At 38.1% G+C, this 17384-nt stretch overlaps 1 protein-coding gene across 1 annotated transcript in view; it reads right to left on the minus strand.

The window, feature by feature from the left end:
- USH2A (usherin) overlaps positions 1–17384 on the minus strand; it is a 558840-nt gene that overhangs the window by 250740 nt on the left and 290716 nt on the right. Inside the window, exons 33-36 of the mRNA XM_075204257.1 lie at positions 14520–14679; positions 12654–12825; positions 8031–8178; positions 3007–3158 (exon numbers count right to left, since the gene is read on the minus strand). Of these exons, the coding sequence (XP_075060358.1) occupies positions 3007–3158; positions 8031–8178; positions 12654–12825; positions 14520–14679 (632 nt within the window). The remainder of the gene's footprint in view (positions 1–3006; positions 3159–8030; positions 8179–12653; positions 12826–14519; positions 14680–17384) is intronic.

Genomic DNA, 17384 nt, shown 5'->3' on the forward strand with positions numbered 1-17384 from the left:
GGTAAGCATTGGTAGATACACTCTCTAACAGAATGTATCTACCAGTTATCTTTCCAGAAGGTTCTTCATCATCGCTGGGCCGAGGGGGTAGACAGTCATCTTTCAAATGCACGTGGCACTCATCTGTACATCATTTTGCAGTTTCAACCGGCTAAGGAGAAAAGCTAATCACGCTACATAGTTCAAGTCCGATGATGTTGGGTTTCTGACACATAGCTGGGGACAGGTGTAAACGCGTAGACATCAGACAGAAGATGAAGATTCCTTAGGAAAGAGTGCTAAATACTCTCTACTAGAGGATGTATCCAACAAATGACAATGGTAGGATATAGTTCTATATTGGTCATTTTATATCTAGCAAGCCGCTATGCCAACAGAGAAAATTAATAAAAAATACCCCAACAAAAACTGATTTTATTTTAATTTCTTAAAAGTGTGTCAGTCACTTAAAACAGTAGGGTGCGGCCATTTTTTTGGGGAAGAACCAAAATTCATGAGAATGCTGCCTATCAATTCACTAAGATCTTCAATTTGAAACGAGAATCCATATGCCTCATTAATGTCACTAGTTTCTAGTAAATTGATGATCATGAATATTAGTTCAGCACAAAATTACTTTAACTGCTTAGAAGCCCGGACTCCTATAAAACATATCCTAATACTTCTCATTTCTGATTGCACACGTACATGTTTTTATCTTAAATAACCAGTATACACATTGGAAACAATTTCTCAGACATTTATTTCATTTCTATTTTTTTATATCTATCTCTTTTCTTAATTTTTTTTTTTTTTCATTTCTAACATACTTGAAGTTAAAAATGAAGACACTGATCTGGATACAGTCCAGACAAGCTTTTAAGAGTAAATATTCATCAAAGTAGTTGAAGCTATAAAATGTTTAATGGTTATAAAGTGTTGCATTTCTGTCTTACCGGGGAGGCAGCGTGAAAACTTGGAACAAATTCAGAGAGTGAAACGGAACCCTTTTAATGCAGACAATTAGGATGTTTTGGTAATGTTCTCTGTGTGACATACAGCATATGAATAGCATACAGGAGAGTGACCATTTTCTGCTGCTTAATCTTTCTAGGTTACTTTAGAAGACAGAATAACATTGGAACGTCTAAAAAAAATAGTTATTTCTCTCTTGGAAGAAATGTGTTCCATTTCATACAATGGAAGCTCCGCTGCTATGTTACATAACTTGGATTTTGGAAAATAATGCTTTGATTTAGAGATGGGTGGGCTCGGTTCCCCGAGAACCGAACCCGCCCCAACTTGAAGTATCCGAGTACAGAGCGGAGCAGGCTCTGTACTCACCCGCCTATTCGGAATCAAAATCGAGGCAAAACGTCATTGTGACGTCGTCGGATCTCGGAGCTCGGTTCTCGCGATGTTTGAAATGCATAAATATCCGCCTCCACAGCAATCCATCGCCATTTGACAGAGGGAGAGAGAAGGGTTAGGTCGCAGGATTAGAGCAGAGAGAGAACAGTTATTATAGCACTTATTACAGCAGTTATTACAGCAGGAAGAAAGGATTATAGAGGAGGCATTTTGCAAACATTACAAACTGTTCGGGGTGTCATATTCCCTCCTAAAGAAACTATTTTCTGCCTACAGAAATTGTAATATACCAGCACAATTTCTTTCTGAATTTGCACTACAAGTTCTTGGAGTGTCAGATATTGCCCTGTTCCAAAAAAATCTATTTTCTGGTGCTGAAATTATTAGATACCAGCACTATATTTTTCAGAATTTGCACTACAAGTGCTTGGGGTGTCAGATATTCCCCAGTTCTAAAAAAAACTATTTTCTGGTGTTGAAATAACTATATACCAGCAGTATATATTTCTGAATTTGCACTACAAGTGTTTGGGGTGTCAGATATTCCCCTGTTCTAAAAAAAGCTATTTAGTGCGTTGGCACCCTGGATTGGTGTGTGTCTGATAAAAGCACACATCCCAGGGGGGGGGGGCAGCGCTCGTTGACATTTATTAGCTGTAGAATTACCTCACTTATCCAATAAACAGGTGGAGCACTAAATTATGTTATTTTAGCCCCAAAAAATTAATTTTTAAAAACATTGCAGACAAAAACAAAACCAAAACACGCAAGGTCGGTTTTGCCAAAACTATACCAAAACCAAAACACAAAGGTAATCCAGATCCAAAATCAAAATCAAAACCAAAACACGGGGGTCAGTGACCATCTCTACTTTGATTGGCGTCTTACAGGTGGTTTATTTGGATCTATGAAGATGAGGAACAGTTAAGGTATAAAAGGACAACGATGTATCTCTAAGGGCCTGGGATTTTGTTTTGCTGTCCCCATATTGCAAATTAGGTAGATAGACATCTTCATAAATGTGGCAGCTTTCTGCAAGCAACATTTGAATAATAACCTGTGTCTGTTCTAAGGAGAGAAGCTCCTACAAAACTCTCACGATTCGGCTTGCCGTAGGAAAAGCAATATTTCACAAATAAGTCACAAAACATTAATTAATGGACCAATCAATATTGTTTAAATCCTAAGCTTTTTTTTTTTTATCATGACCTTCATAAATTTATTCGCCTGTTGTAAAACCCTGATATTTAAAGAAACTCAGGAGTAGATATACTAAAGCTTCTAAAAAGAAAAAGTGGAGGTGTTGCCCTTAGCAGCCAATCAGATTACTGCTATCATATTCTAGAATGTACTATTTATCTGATTGGTTGCTATGGGCAACACCTCCACTTTTCATTTTTAGAAGCATAAGTAAACCAACCCAGAATTTGCTGAAATTTGCTGACATTCCTCTAGTTCTGACACTAAGGAAAGGCAAGAAAATATAGATCTATCCCCTCTACCACATTTTTGTAAATATTTTTATGTATAATTCATTTTTATTTTTTTCTAGCAGTGTGCTTTTAAAAAAATTATTTTCAAAATAAAGAAACTTTTTCACTAAACAATATTAGTGCTATAGAATTCCCAGAACTGGTTAACCTGCCATTTTCTTACCTCTTCACCTAAGGCACATCCTTTTGCAGTACAAGCCTGGAGCCTGAAGGAATGTTTGCTCCAGGGAGCCAAACCATCCACAAAATAACTTTGATGGGAAGAATTCTGCATTAAGATTCCGTCCATGTACAACCCGTAAGACGTTATAATGCCTAAAACAAAAATGGTTAACTTAAATCCTCTAATAAATACAAGACAGTTTTATATATATATATATATATATATATATATATATATATATATATATATATATATATATATAGCCTCTACTAAAGTGTATCCATTGCATACTCATAGTAGTGGCAGCCATTTTGTCAGTTCAATAGGAAATATTGACATCACTGAGGCAGGCGGCCATTTTGTGGGCTAGGGGAAAACAATATTCAATATTCAAGCCTATTAATTCACTAGGAAGTTGGTCTATATGGTAAATACAGTTCTGCTTAGACAATGTAATGTGCATCTGCAGGTGATTCATATAACAAAATTAAAATAGATTTACTAAATTCCCCTTGTTTTCAGCCTGATTTTGAATGCATAGGCTAGGACCCCATTATTATCCTGAGCAGCATATTTTCACAGAGCAATGATCCAGGGTTCTCGTTAACTTTGATCAAAAACACAAACCCTTTTAGCCATTGAATAAAACAGTAATCCAGGTGAAGATAATTTCTCTTCCAGCAAAATGCATGTCCGTACTTCAATGCTTTTCAAGGGCACCTGGGTTATATCAGTCAAAGCAACCTTACAATATATTTGGGAAACTTGAGCAGATTTTATTTCATAGCCTACTTTGTATGCGTATGCTCATATGAATTAAGACAAGGACATGCAAGATATATAGCAACCATTTCAAAGCCTCATATGCTAAAACTAAGAAAAATATCAATCTGCCTTTCACTCTCAAAATTGCATTTAGTTAAACAATGAAACCAGCAACTTCCTAAACTGTCTCTGAAAAATACACAGGATTGTACAGTACGTTTCAAAAGGGAACTAGATTTTCTTTCCACGTGTTTTATTTGGCTTTATATGTGGTTAAAAACAGGTAATTTGTTGTATAATTTCAAAGTTACATTTACTTGCACAGTAAGGGGTAGATTTATCAATCCTTCTAAAACGAAAAAGTGGAGGTTTTGTCCTTAACAACCAATCAGATTCTAGCTATCATTTAGCTAATACATTCCAGAGAATGATAGCTAGAATTTGATTAATTGCTATAGGCAACATCTCCATTTTTACTTTTTAGAAGGTTTGATAAAACTACCCCAAAATGGAATACTGTGGAAGAAAACTGAGATGGTATTACCACTACTTAAGCTTCTCTTGAATATGGGCTACAGTTTTGGGCCCTTCACTGTAAGTAAGACATAAAAGAACCCAAAGGGGTTCAGAGATGGCAGGTCACATTTACAAAGGCAATGGAAGGGCTACATTATAAATATAGGTTAGACAGAAATTGTTTACATTGGAAAAGGTGTACATTAGAGGCTAATATATATATATATATATATATATATATATATATATATATATATATCTACTATATAAAAGCCTAGTGGCGTGTGTCTGTGTGTGTAAAAAAAAAAAAAACAAGCTGCAGCGCCACCTGCTGGGTGAAGTTATACACTGACCTACTAAATTCTTAGTGTGTGTGGAAAAAAAAACTCAGAAAGGGCTGAAATTTGCTGCAGCGCCACCTGCTGGGCGGAGTTATACACTGACCTACTAAATTCTTAGTGTGTGTGTGTAAAAAAAAATTGGTATACTAAGATGTTTTTAATTTGTTAATTTAATTTGTTAATTGTTAAAAGTGTTTATAAAGATTTTAAAAAATATATATATATTTCTTGAAGGAGAAGTGACAGTTGGGAGTGGTTGGTGGTTGCCGGGGGTGACAGTTGGGAGTGGTTGGTGGTTGCCGGGGGTGACAGAGCGAGAGGAGTGTGATACTCAGGACCGCTGAGAGAGATCCCTGTGTCTGGATAGACATCTGGATAGATGTGGCGATAAAGATGAAGGATGAGGTGATGGAGAAAAATGATGAGGTGGTGACATGTGGACAAAACCACGTTAAAAAAGGGCGCTTGCGTCGGGAAGTAACGCTCTTCCCCTGAGAAGGCCTGGCCTAGCCCCAAATGCATGACAAGAAACTTTTTAACACCTTAAGTAGCTTGATTTGACTAGAATGCATGAGTATCATGCACGGGTTAACTTGTGTGTATATATATATATATATATATATATATATACAGGGTTAGGGGAACAGGTGCCATCTCTTGGGGCAGATGGTAGCATCAGAGAAGTCATACAAGTCCAAGGTTTTGGTACAACTGGCCTAAGCCAGTTTTATTAAACAGAAAAAATAAAGAAAACTTCAAAATAACACCTTGCCTGTCCAGCACTAACTAAACACGTCATTCCTGACTATCGCAAAAACATAAGAAATACCAGCACATACAGCTATTCACAACCAATATCAGAATTTCTCTTTTGCAGACTCTGCAGTCACTTCCCCAGTCAGAAAGCAACTGAGACTGATCTGACATCCTTTTAAACACCTCTTACAGGTGTAACCTTTAACCTGTCTGCTGTCAGACTGGCAAAACTGGACTGTAAATGGAGCCCACCCTTCTCTCTCCATTTACACCCCAGGAACCCTTACCATTTTTTTCCTAAAACTTAACGCACTCATAAGGAAGCTCCTTCAACCACAAAGCAATCTCCCTGGGTTTTTTAAAACATGTAGACACCTGGGACAAATACACCTGCCCAGAAACACTACTCCAGTATAGGCTGTTCCTTTTAATTGGAATCTGAGTAATCTAAAAGGAGAAAGGGAGAAACAAAGAAAAAAACAATGTAGAAAAAATAAAACAAAACAGAAAAAAGGAAAAAAGCAGCAGCAAAAAAATACAAAAACAAAAAACAAACAAATGAAAAGAAAACATAAAAAGCAGCAAAATAATACAAAAACAAAAAACAAACAAATGAAAGCAAAACACAAAAAGCAGCAAAAAAATACAAAAACAAAAAACAAACAAATGAAAGCAAAACACAAAAAGCAGAAGAAAAAAGAAGAAACAAAATGCCCTTGTGTCCAAGCCTTAATACTTTTCCCTAGCACGCACTTGTTATTGTAACAATTGATGAATACTGTATGTTGGGTATTTAGTCAGCAAGTGTCTTACTAAACAAGAATGTAATATGTGACACCTGTAAACTGTTAAAAGGTTCCATCCAACATTCCGAAGTCTAAATATGAAGTTGTTGTGACTTAAGCTTGTGACCGCTGCATTATTTAAGGCAAATGTTAAGCGTCTTGCAAATGGATTTTGCCACACTTCAGTCCTTGGAGATGGACGTTTTTCTGCTCATTGCTTATTGCTACACAATAAAAGATTCATTGTTAAACTCCCGACATTTCATTCTGCTAAATAATATAAATCTAAGCTTTGACACTCTGCAAATTTATAACTGAAATGTGTGGTTATAGTTACTGTAACAAATATTTATAGCACTGGGAACAAATCTTAAAATGTACATATCTCCTATTCAAGGTGGAGGCAGCCATTTTGTGGCTTGGAACTGAAATATTCATGAAAATGGAGCCTATTGGTCACTAGTAACCAATGATATCATTGAGACAATAGCTTTAATATTTTACATTTAAAATGATAAGCTCCACAAATATTACACTATAAAATGTAGAAAGCCATTATTTTAATTTACACTTCAGTGTTAATTAATACCTTAATGAGGTTCATATGAGCAGTTCTTTGCAAGAAATCGAGAGAGGTATAATTTAATAATAAGGGTACAAATAGAAATCGGGCGATGGTTTGTACCTTGTGCACAGAAGTTAGATTTATCAAACATTCTAAAAAGGATAAGTGGAGGTGTTGTCCATAGCAACCAATCAGAGAGTAGCTATCATTTATCTAGCGCATCCTAGAGAATTATAGCTAGAATATGATTGGTTGCTATGGACAACACCTCCACTTTTCCTTTTTAGAAGGTTTGATAAATCTACCCCAATTTGGCACCTTTGATCAACCTCATTGAGCTTATCAGTATCAGAGAGGTTTCTCCTAAAAGAGAATTTGAGCTATTTTAGGCAGAAAAAACATAACTAGACTGAGTTCTCGACCTGTGGTTTGGCTGTCAGACACAACACACTCTTGTTACAGCTGTGTCATGTTATGGAAATTCCTACTTATAGTGTATATGCCTCTGTCACTATTTGTGTTGTTATATATTCCAATGTTCTGAGTTACTACTTGTTGGTTCCACCACATCCTCTTCAAAGCTGCTTTTACATGGAACTTGCTAAGATAAAGAAATATAAATGCACTAATATCTGAGGGCCTAATTCATTAAGGATCTTAACTTAAGAAACTTCTTATTTCAGTCTCCTGGACAAAACCATGTTACAATGCAAGGGGTGCAAATTAGTATTCTGTTTTGTACATAAGTTAAATACTGACTGTTTTTTCATGCAGCACACAAATATCAACTTTAAATTTCAGTGTACAAATAAGCTATCAAGTATTTGTGTGCTACATGAAAAAACAGTCAGTATTTAACTTATGTGCAAAACAGAATACTAATTTGCACCCCTTGCATTGTAACATGGTTTTGTCCAGGAGACTGAAATAAGAAGTTTCTTCAGTTAAGATCCTTAATGAATCAGGCCCTGAGTGACACATTATTAAGTTTTTTATGTGTAACGTTGACCTTTAAAAGTAAATACGATAGGTGGTAATTTTAATACAATTGTGATAAGGGTACAAATTAAACAGGTCAAATTAGATCAACTATTTTAAGTTCAGTTGCCCAGGTTACATGGGTATATCACTGATAAAACAAAATATAAAAAATAGTAAACATGGAAGTGTCTATAACATGGCCATTAAGGGGGTTACAGTCTGTAAATATTAATCAAGATACATATAATGATATACATTAGCATTAATCAAGTAAGTAGTAATTTTGGTTCTTTCCATCATAAAACACCTCGTTACCATTTGGGCGTTGTGGCTTGGACCAAGAGATATTGAAAGAATTGGGCAAATGTGACTGGATTTTCAGCGTGTTGACACCCTCTGGAACACCTTCTTCTGTGTAAGCCTGAGTGATGTCACTCGTTGTACATCCTCCTCCTGAACATGCCTATAAGGGGCCAAGTAAGATCAGACACGGTTATTATTATAAATGCTCAGGCAAGGTAGATATAACTTAGTACTGTTGGTCAGTGACAATGGGGTTATGGAATCAAGATCAGTGTCTATGGGAACTAGCTTAAGCAGGTAGAAAAGGAATCTCATGCCTGATGTAACTGAGAGGCAGGAACAAAATACAGAGAGACAGTAGCCAGAGAGGAATCAAATGAGCAAGAAGTTCACTGAATGGAAGGGTAGTAGGGTCACAGATCAAGATCAGGCAGCCAGACAGACCAGACATACCAATTTATGGAATTGGGATGGGTCGTGCCCCTGACCCTCTTATTCGCCAAACTTGCACTGCCTCATGTACCAGTGGCAGGTGAGTGCAACACCCATACTACTGCCGTGTGGAGCATAGTGCCCCATGAATTTAACACACTCCTGTTGGAGTTTTCATCAAGTATCTTTGCACTGTTTTGCGATTCTTTGTGCTTCTATTGTATTAGAACCAATGAAGGTGGTTATTTCCTCTACTGGAGCCAGGGTACAGTCCCTCGTTGCCAGAAAACAAACGTGCAGTGACCTAGAGGAACCGAATATTTGTATTCTTGTCTAACGTGCACTAGATTAATCAAAGGTAATGGCTGATATGGACACTTGACGGACATAGTGCACATAGTTTACTCTTCTAAACTTTTAATAAATAACCCTTATTGTTTTATAGGGCCATTCAGCCTAACCCAGTTGGCCTAATATAAAATATAAAGAAGATAAATGACCTCTTTGTTAAGTTTGTCTTTGACAAACGTTTGTCATGATTTATATACACTTCTCCCCTCATATTGCAGATATGCGATTGTCTTATAGCTACTGTAAGTATATGTTGTGCTTTTAGTTTATATCTGCTTATTTCTTTTGCACTATATCTGTGATTTTACTTTTTATGATATATATTTCAATTAAGAGATTTTTGTGTTGTCTGATCATGACCTGTTTATCTATGGTGCCTGTATTATATATATATATATATATATATATATATATATATATATATGGCTAATATGTTTCAAAGTTATTTTGAATATGTTTAATTCTCCATATTTATTTACTGTACATATTTTCAGTTTAGTTCTGATTTATTTATTTAGATGACTTACTCCAATATATTATAATGCAATATTTTCAATAAAACCATTACAAATAGCATAATATTGAAAAAAAAATATCTACATAGCACCAACACATTCCGCAGCACTGTACAATCAGTCCCATCAGTTTTTGCCCCAATAAAGCTTACAATCTAACCTATCTACCAGTGGGTGCCAATACTAGCACACGGCAGGGCCAATTTGGTATGTCTTTATACAATGGGAACTAATAAAAGATCCATACAGGCAGTACCTTGGTCACAATTAAACCCAGTACCCCAGCACTAAGAGGCAGCAATCCTAACCACTCTAGATGTAAGCACTTTAAACAATGTAATGCATTTATTAATTATTATTATTATTCAGTGTGGAAACCACAGTACATAAGAAAAGTACATAAGAAGTCCAAGGCAAGGTATAGAACAAGCATAAATTGTAACACAGAACACACAAGAAACATAATACAAGGATAAACAGTTGGACAAGGTGGGAGCAGAGAAGACAACAGGAGTTGAGACGAGGGAGTGCAGCACTGAGTGAGAATGTGGGCAGAGGCAGGCTGGGCCAGGGAGAGTGGAATCAGATGGAAACACGGTGGCTAAGTGGTTAGCACTTCTTCCTTACAGCACTGGGGTCATGAGTTCGATTCCCGACCATGGCCTTATCTGTGTGGAGTTTGTATGTTCTCCCCGTGTTTGCGTGGGTTTCCTCCGGGTGCTCCGGTTTCCTCCCACACTCCAAAAACATACTGGTAGGTTAATTGGCTGCTAAAAAATTGCCCCTAGTGTGTGTTAGGGAATTTAGACTGTAAGCTCCAATGGGGCAGGGACTGATGTGAGCGAGTTCTCTGTACAGCACTATGGAATTAATGGTGCTATATAAATAAATGGTGGTGATGATGATGATGATGATGATGATGATGGGAGACCGGGAAAATTTGATGGGTTTCTAAAGAGTATTTAAAACTTTGAATACTGGTGGAGAGCCTGACTGGTTGTAGAAATGTCTTCCATGGTTGTAGAGGGGCACAGGAGTAGTCTTGGAGGCAGGTATAGGATGTGGCGATCCGTGCGGAGACGAGAGACTGTACATTAGCAGACAGGGGAAGGCAGGAGGGAGGGTGAAGTGAGATGCGGTCATAGAGCAGAAAAGAAGGAGAAGAGGGGCCGGGGGCTTTGCAGGAGAAGGTGAGGAGTTTGAATTGGATTTTCTAGAGAATGGGGAGCCATTGTAGACTTTGACAGAGCAGGAAGGCAGGTGTGTGATGGAAGGAGAAGACAACCAGTGTCGCCATAGCGTTGAGGATGGATTGAAGTGGGGAAGACGGGTGAGAGGGAGGCCAGAGAGGTGGTTACAATAGTCAAGGTGGGAGATAATGAAAGAGTGGATGAGAGTTAGTGTCAAGGGTGAGATAGGCAGTATTTTTGCCTGCTTTTCCCCTCTAACTGTATGCACAGAAAATGGTTTTGAACTATAAATACAGCACTTTTCAGCTCTATTTAGCTATTCAGCTCTTTTTTTTAGCTCTATTTAGCTCTCCTGATGTCAAAAAATAAAAGATTTCAGTGAATGCTTCCTATACTAGAAGAAAACACACACGTACTACTATAAATAGCATTTTTACAAACCAAAAAGTTGATTTTTTATTTTTTTTTAGCAAGCGCTGTTTTTATAAAGTCTTTCATCGCATTTTAATTTTAGTGGGCCTTTAAAATACCCCCGTAAGGACGCAGCTTGTTCAGTTCTTTACATTCCCCTCTGGAAGTTGCTTAGCTGAATCAAGACATTACTATGATCTTTAAATGACCCTACCGCAATTAAATTAATGAATGTTCACTAGGAGCTATCCAATATATTTTTAGACGCAGACATAAGGTAAAATGCTAGATTGATTCATATTAAACGTTACCTATGCAATCTCCGGATTAGGCACAAAGGATATGCAGATGATCTTGCGCAGTGTATTGAATAATTTTTTTTCGTCTAATTTTTAATTGCCAGGAACAGTTTTTACAATTTACTGTTCAAGTGAGAATATATTTAGAAAAACTCGAGTGCATACGGAGCGGGATAAATGTATGCATGCTATCCACATCAATGTAAATTTATTCGTAATCAAGGGTGGAATATTTCTTATGGTATTCATCAAAACAAATATCCATATATAGATTTCTAAGTTAAGTAAAAAATGTCTGAATAAAGTAGGTAAACTTTGGCACATTTGTTAAACTGATTTTGACTGTTAAAAGTAAAAATAAAGAATGTTCAAAACAACATAGGTTAAGCATAAAATTAATACCACTAATATCATAAATAACTGTTTTAAAAGTAAATGTGTCCCCAGATCCGCCAATCAAAGCACAATTGACATCTACACACAGTGAAAGCAGCCATTGTGTGGGCTGGACCAATATTCATGGAAATGCAACCTATCCATTCACCAGGAATGACTGCCTTATGGATATTAGTCATGAATTGCCTCAATGACATAACTGGAATCAAGAATATTGGTTCATGCCAAAACATGGCTTTCATCACTGTAGGTGACAAGGGTACATAAGTAGGTCGACCATGGCCATGTAAAATCGGTAATGGTGGCTTAGTGGTCAGCACTTCTGCCTCACGGCACTGAGGTCATGAGTTTGATTCCTGATCATGGCCTTATCTGTGTGGAGTTTGTATGGTCTCCCCGTATTTGTGTGGGTTTCCTCTGGGTGCTCCGGTTTCCTCCCACACTCCAAAAACATACTGATAGGTTAATTGGCTGCTATTAAATTGCCCTTAGTCCCTCTCGGTCTGCGTGTGTGTGTGTTGGGGGATTTAGATTGTAAGCTCCAATGGGGCAGGGACTGCTGTGATTGAATTCTCTGTACAGCACTACGGAATTAGTGGCGCTATATAAATAAATAGATGATGATGATGAAGTCAGAATATAGTGATTGGACACATTGCCTACTCTCCTGGATCCCGTCCCCTCCCCTAGTGAAGTGGGTGGGGGCTTGAAGACGCAATTTGCTACAAAACGAGTCATACTGCCCCCCCCCACAGTGTGAAGACACAAATTGCGGCATTGCGCAGACTTGTGCGGGATCACTGCATTCGCCCCTTGAACCTACCCTCTGGGATCTACAGGAAGGGAGGTCCCAAAAATAAGCAGCTTTGTGCCGAGTTCACCAATCAAATTTTGAGAACCAATTCCTACATTTTCTATAGGTTATTGTCCATATTTTAAATTATTTTAGATATGTATTGTTAATATTGAAATCACATTCATTTAGATATATTATTTGTATGATCAGATGAGGAATATTTATTGTTTGACCAGAATACTTACACTCATTGTTATGAAATATCTGGTTCCTGGCGTTAATCCCTGGATGGTGTAATCCAGAAACAGATCAGTGCTGTTATAGACAGTGTTCCATGCCCTTTCATTGGTCACATCATCGGTGCTATGTAACAAATAACGTTCAAGAACTCCATTGATGGTCTTTGGCTCCTTCCACCTAAGCAATGATAAACTACATTATTCTGACCTCATTACACGTGGCATATGTTGCTTTCCAGACAGCTAAATACATTTTACCACGTGTGGCACAAACACTGGCATTCCCAGAACTCGTGCTCTCTTTATGTACACAAAAGATACAGGTTTACTTGAGCAGTGAAGAAACAGTCACACTCAATGAATCACTGTAGCAAAAAAGGCCAAAAACAAACAGAAAACAGCTACAGGTACTAAGATAAAGTAATTCCTGGACTTAGTTACCCAGAATGTAGCGAGTAATACACACAGTGGTGTCTTAGGCCGGGGACTCACTGGTGTTAGAACAAAGCAAATTCAAATGCCAGAGAAACTGTACGTTCCACGGCAAATGTGCGGTTGATAATTAGCGGTTTTACTCCTGTGTGAGAAGTCAATGGACGCCACTCGATGCGTTTACCTTGCGGTTAAAATAATGTCTATTTCTATTGTTTGGAGCAGCGGTATGTGGAGCACACACTAATTTCAAAACTATCCTCATGTTTTGGTCTTAGTTTAGATTTTGGCAGAACCAGGCTGGCTTGTTTATAAATTCCAGAAATTGAAAATTTCATGAAAAATACTAAACAACACATAAAACTGTGTAATACTAATCCATCATTTGTGCATACATTAGTACGCATGCAGCTTAAATGCATTTACACTAATTTACAGTCTATTTATAGACAATGTTCTATGCTCAGGATTTCCTGTTTGTTCTAACACAACTTATCACGCTATCCGCTGCTTTGATGATGGAAGTCACCCACCGTAATACAGTCATATAATATATATATTTCGGACATTTTTTCTGTCTTTGCATAATTTGTGTATATTTTTCATGCAATGTATAGAAAGCCCCCTTAGATCCCCAGGATTGCATAACACAACAGACCCATGACCAGCTTTACGAACATCTCCAGAGCATACAAACGGACCAACAAACCCATGATAATGATTGCAATAAAGACATAGGGGCTGAATGCCAAGGCAAATCCTTGACCATCAAATCCTTGGCCATGCAATCTGAGAGCAAATATCTAATCATCATATTGGGTTTGTACACTTCCGGCTTAGCACTAGATCTGTAATTATGTCATTGTAATGGGGGAATGTTAATGTAACTTTAACTTTTACATTTTAAGTTAACCCTGCCTGGGAATAAAAGGAAAATATTTTTTCTCTAGCATGAACATTTCTCACTATAACTGGACTGATATTTGGATAACCGTGGGCATGTCTGCAAATATATAGTTTCAGGGGCAAACACAGGATTTGTAGAGGGGGGTTTCCACAGCACTCCACCAGTGGGTGTGACTAGCATGCATGGGGGTGTGGCTATAATTTTAGACAGGGCTTGGCTGCTCTCCAACTCTTCCTATCCCCATAATATACATGGGCAATGCTGCATGCACTATTGTTAGGTGCACGCAGATCTCCCTTTTCAAGCAGAGCCGTGTGAAGCGGGGACAGGGTCCAGGCACCTCAATTATAGTGTCCCAGGCTTGGAGGGGGGTTTCCAGGCACTAGGAACCCCCCCCCCCCCTTTCCTCGGTTTGCCTATGAGTTTACATAGTTCATTAAGATTCCTGTGATTTTCATTAATGATGTATTTTGCACACACTGTATTACATAAATAGGAGCACATTGGTAATACAGTACACAGTGGTTACATACTGAACGTGTATACGACTGGAATCCAAGACCCTAAGTACTGGAGGAGACAGGTATTCCGGGGGCAGTTGTGCAGTGAGCAGGGTGACTTGGGAACTGTTTGTACAACCTCCAGCTGTGCAGGCAGTCAACAAAAACCGGTGCGCTGTGAAAGTCGCCAATCCTGGAAGACAAATAAAACAAGAGGTCACGTTATAATAATAACAAATAATTACAAAGTTTCTAAAGAATACGAGATTACCTCTTAACCTTTCTAACTCTTTCATCACATTTCATCTAAGGCCTTTGGGATTATCGGAAGCTTTGCCACCCTCTCACAACCTGTTATCATCTCTGCCTAGAAGGGTAATGTACAGTACTGCAGATAACAGACGACGCTTGTATTTATTAATGGCGATTAGATGTGAAGATATGGCACTTTGTGTTTAAAGGAAGCAAAACTTAAAGGGCCGCTAAACTAAAATGTGGCTTTATATTAGGAAAAAAGCAAACAATATTAAAACATGTAAAAGTTAAAGATTCAAGAGCTTGTTACAAATAAACATATTAGAACTTTGGTCACAGACGGTACCTTTTAAAAATGTCTTTAACTAAAATGAGTGCATATAGCATTGTTTCCCAAGCAGCGTATCAGGACACAGGTATAAAACGCTATGTTGAATGTATGTAATAGAGATTTTATATAGCATATATAAGTGTAAATTACACAAACCTATGCAGGACTGTCTGCATCTGACTCAACAAATGAGCTAAAATACGCTTTTTTGCATGCGCAATTTTTGACCGTAAGTTACGCCCAAGTTGCATTCAATCCTATATCAGTCCTTGTATTTGTAAATTCACGTCTCAGTTTTTATTAACTTATTAGTAAAGCTGGAATGACAATGGTTATCACTTATAATTAGAGATTTAGAGATGGGTGGGTCCGGTTCCCCGAGAACCGAACCCACCCGAACTTTGGGTATCCGAGTACCGAGCCGCTCGGAATCCAAATCGAGGCCGAACGTCATCGTGACGTCGTCGGATCTCGGGGCTCGGTTCTCGCGATACTTGAAGATGATAAATACACGCCTCCACAGCAATCCATCGCCATTTGACAGAGGGAGAGAGCAGGGTGTAGTCACAGGCTGATTAGAGCAGGGACAGAGAATACAATATTCTTATTCCAATTGAGCTACCAAAAATCGCTACAGAAGAGAGGAGGATAGAGGATTTTTTTTTTCAATATTTGGCACTCCCCAGTGCTTTTGGGGGTGTCCCCCATAATTGTGCATAAATATTTCTGGCTGTCAAAATTACTATCTGTCAGCAGTTTCTACCAAATAATTTTTAGCACTCCCCAGTGCTTTTGGGGTGTCCCCCATAATTGTGCATAAATATTTCTGGCTGTCAAAATTACTATCTGTTCACAGTTTCTTACCAAATAATTTTTAGCACTCCACAGTGCTTTGGGCTCAGAATGGATTCAAAGCAGTCCACATATGATCAGAATGAGCAACCAGGTTCTGTCACCAGTCCTGATGTTAGTGTTCCCAGTAGATCATCTGGGCAAGGCGATGTCAAACTACACAGTGTTTCTTAATTAGTCCAAAAAAACAAACAAAAAAAAATTATACTGTGTTGAAGTGAAAAAGAAGTGTTACTGAGCAAAAGTTAAGTGCCGATTAAAAAAAAAAATTGCCAACATGCCATTCTACACACGCAGTGGCAAAGAGAGAATGAGGCCTTCACCTTTGGCTATTAGTGGCAGATCCCAAAAAGTTACAGAGCCTACAATTGGTGCACAACTACTGCTATGCGTCAAAGCCGAGCTGCAAGATAACAGTAAGACATTAGAGGATAATGTTTGCTCTGATTCACAAATGACACAAGAGTCCATCCAACAGTGGTATGTCTAATCGTGAGCATTCTGTTAGTGTACCCATAAAGAAGGGCCCTTTCAGCAGTTCTGCTGATGTGTACCTGAACAGCCCGAGTGTAGCCGGTGATACACAAATTGAGGATGCCACTTTGCAAATAGAAGAGGATGAGAGGGAGATTTGTGGAGGTGACAAGGGCGCTAATGAGGATGTTGATGATTATGATGCAGACAGATACCAAATTGTCTTTCTCAATTTCCATTTATATTCTAGATTATATAACGGCTGAATAGTTTTCTATTTTACTCCTAGTGGAAAGGGGATCTGATGCAGACAGATACCAAACTGCCTTTGTCCATTTCTTTGTATATTCGAATTTCTAGTTCTACAGTCTATGCAGGCTGCTTTTTTTTCTATTTTACTACAAGTGGATGGGAGGGGAGTCTGATGCAGACAGATACCTAACTGCCTTTGTCCATTTCTTTGTATATTCGAATTTCTAGTTCCACAGTCTGTGCAGGCTGCTTTTTTTTATATTCAACCACAAGTGGTGGGCAGGGGGGGGAGGCATAGATACCCACCAAACTACCATGGTCCATTTAATTTTACTTTCTAGTTCCACAGGCTGTGCAGGCTGCTTTTTTTATATTCAACTACAAGTGGAGGGGGGGAGGGGGGCATAGATAGCCACCGAACTACCGTGGTCCATTTAATTTTACTTTCTAGTTCCACAGTCTGCGCAGGCTGCTTTTTTAATATACAACTACAAGTGTAGGGTGTAATATACACCCAAAGACGATGGCTACATTGGCAATAATCAAAGATGGAGGAGGTAGACAACCAGGTATGTTTGTATAATTTGCAGACAAGTGTTCGAATTAAGGACGACCTACCAGGGATTAAACTGTTTTTTTTCATAATTTATTAGCTTTAGAATTACCCCACTTATCTAAGAAGCTGGTGGAGCACTAAATTAGGTTATTTTAGACCAAAAAAATGGTATTTTTTT

The sequence above is a fragment of the Mixophyes fleayi genome, chromosome 3 (assembly GCF_038048845.1).
Source record: "Mixophyes fleayi isolate aMixFle1 chromosome 3, aMixFle1.hap1, whole genome shotgun sequence".
In the NCBI taxonomy this organism is placed as follows: Eukaryota; Metazoa; Chordata; class Amphibia; order Anura; family Limnodynastidae; genus Mixophyes; species Mixophyes fleayi.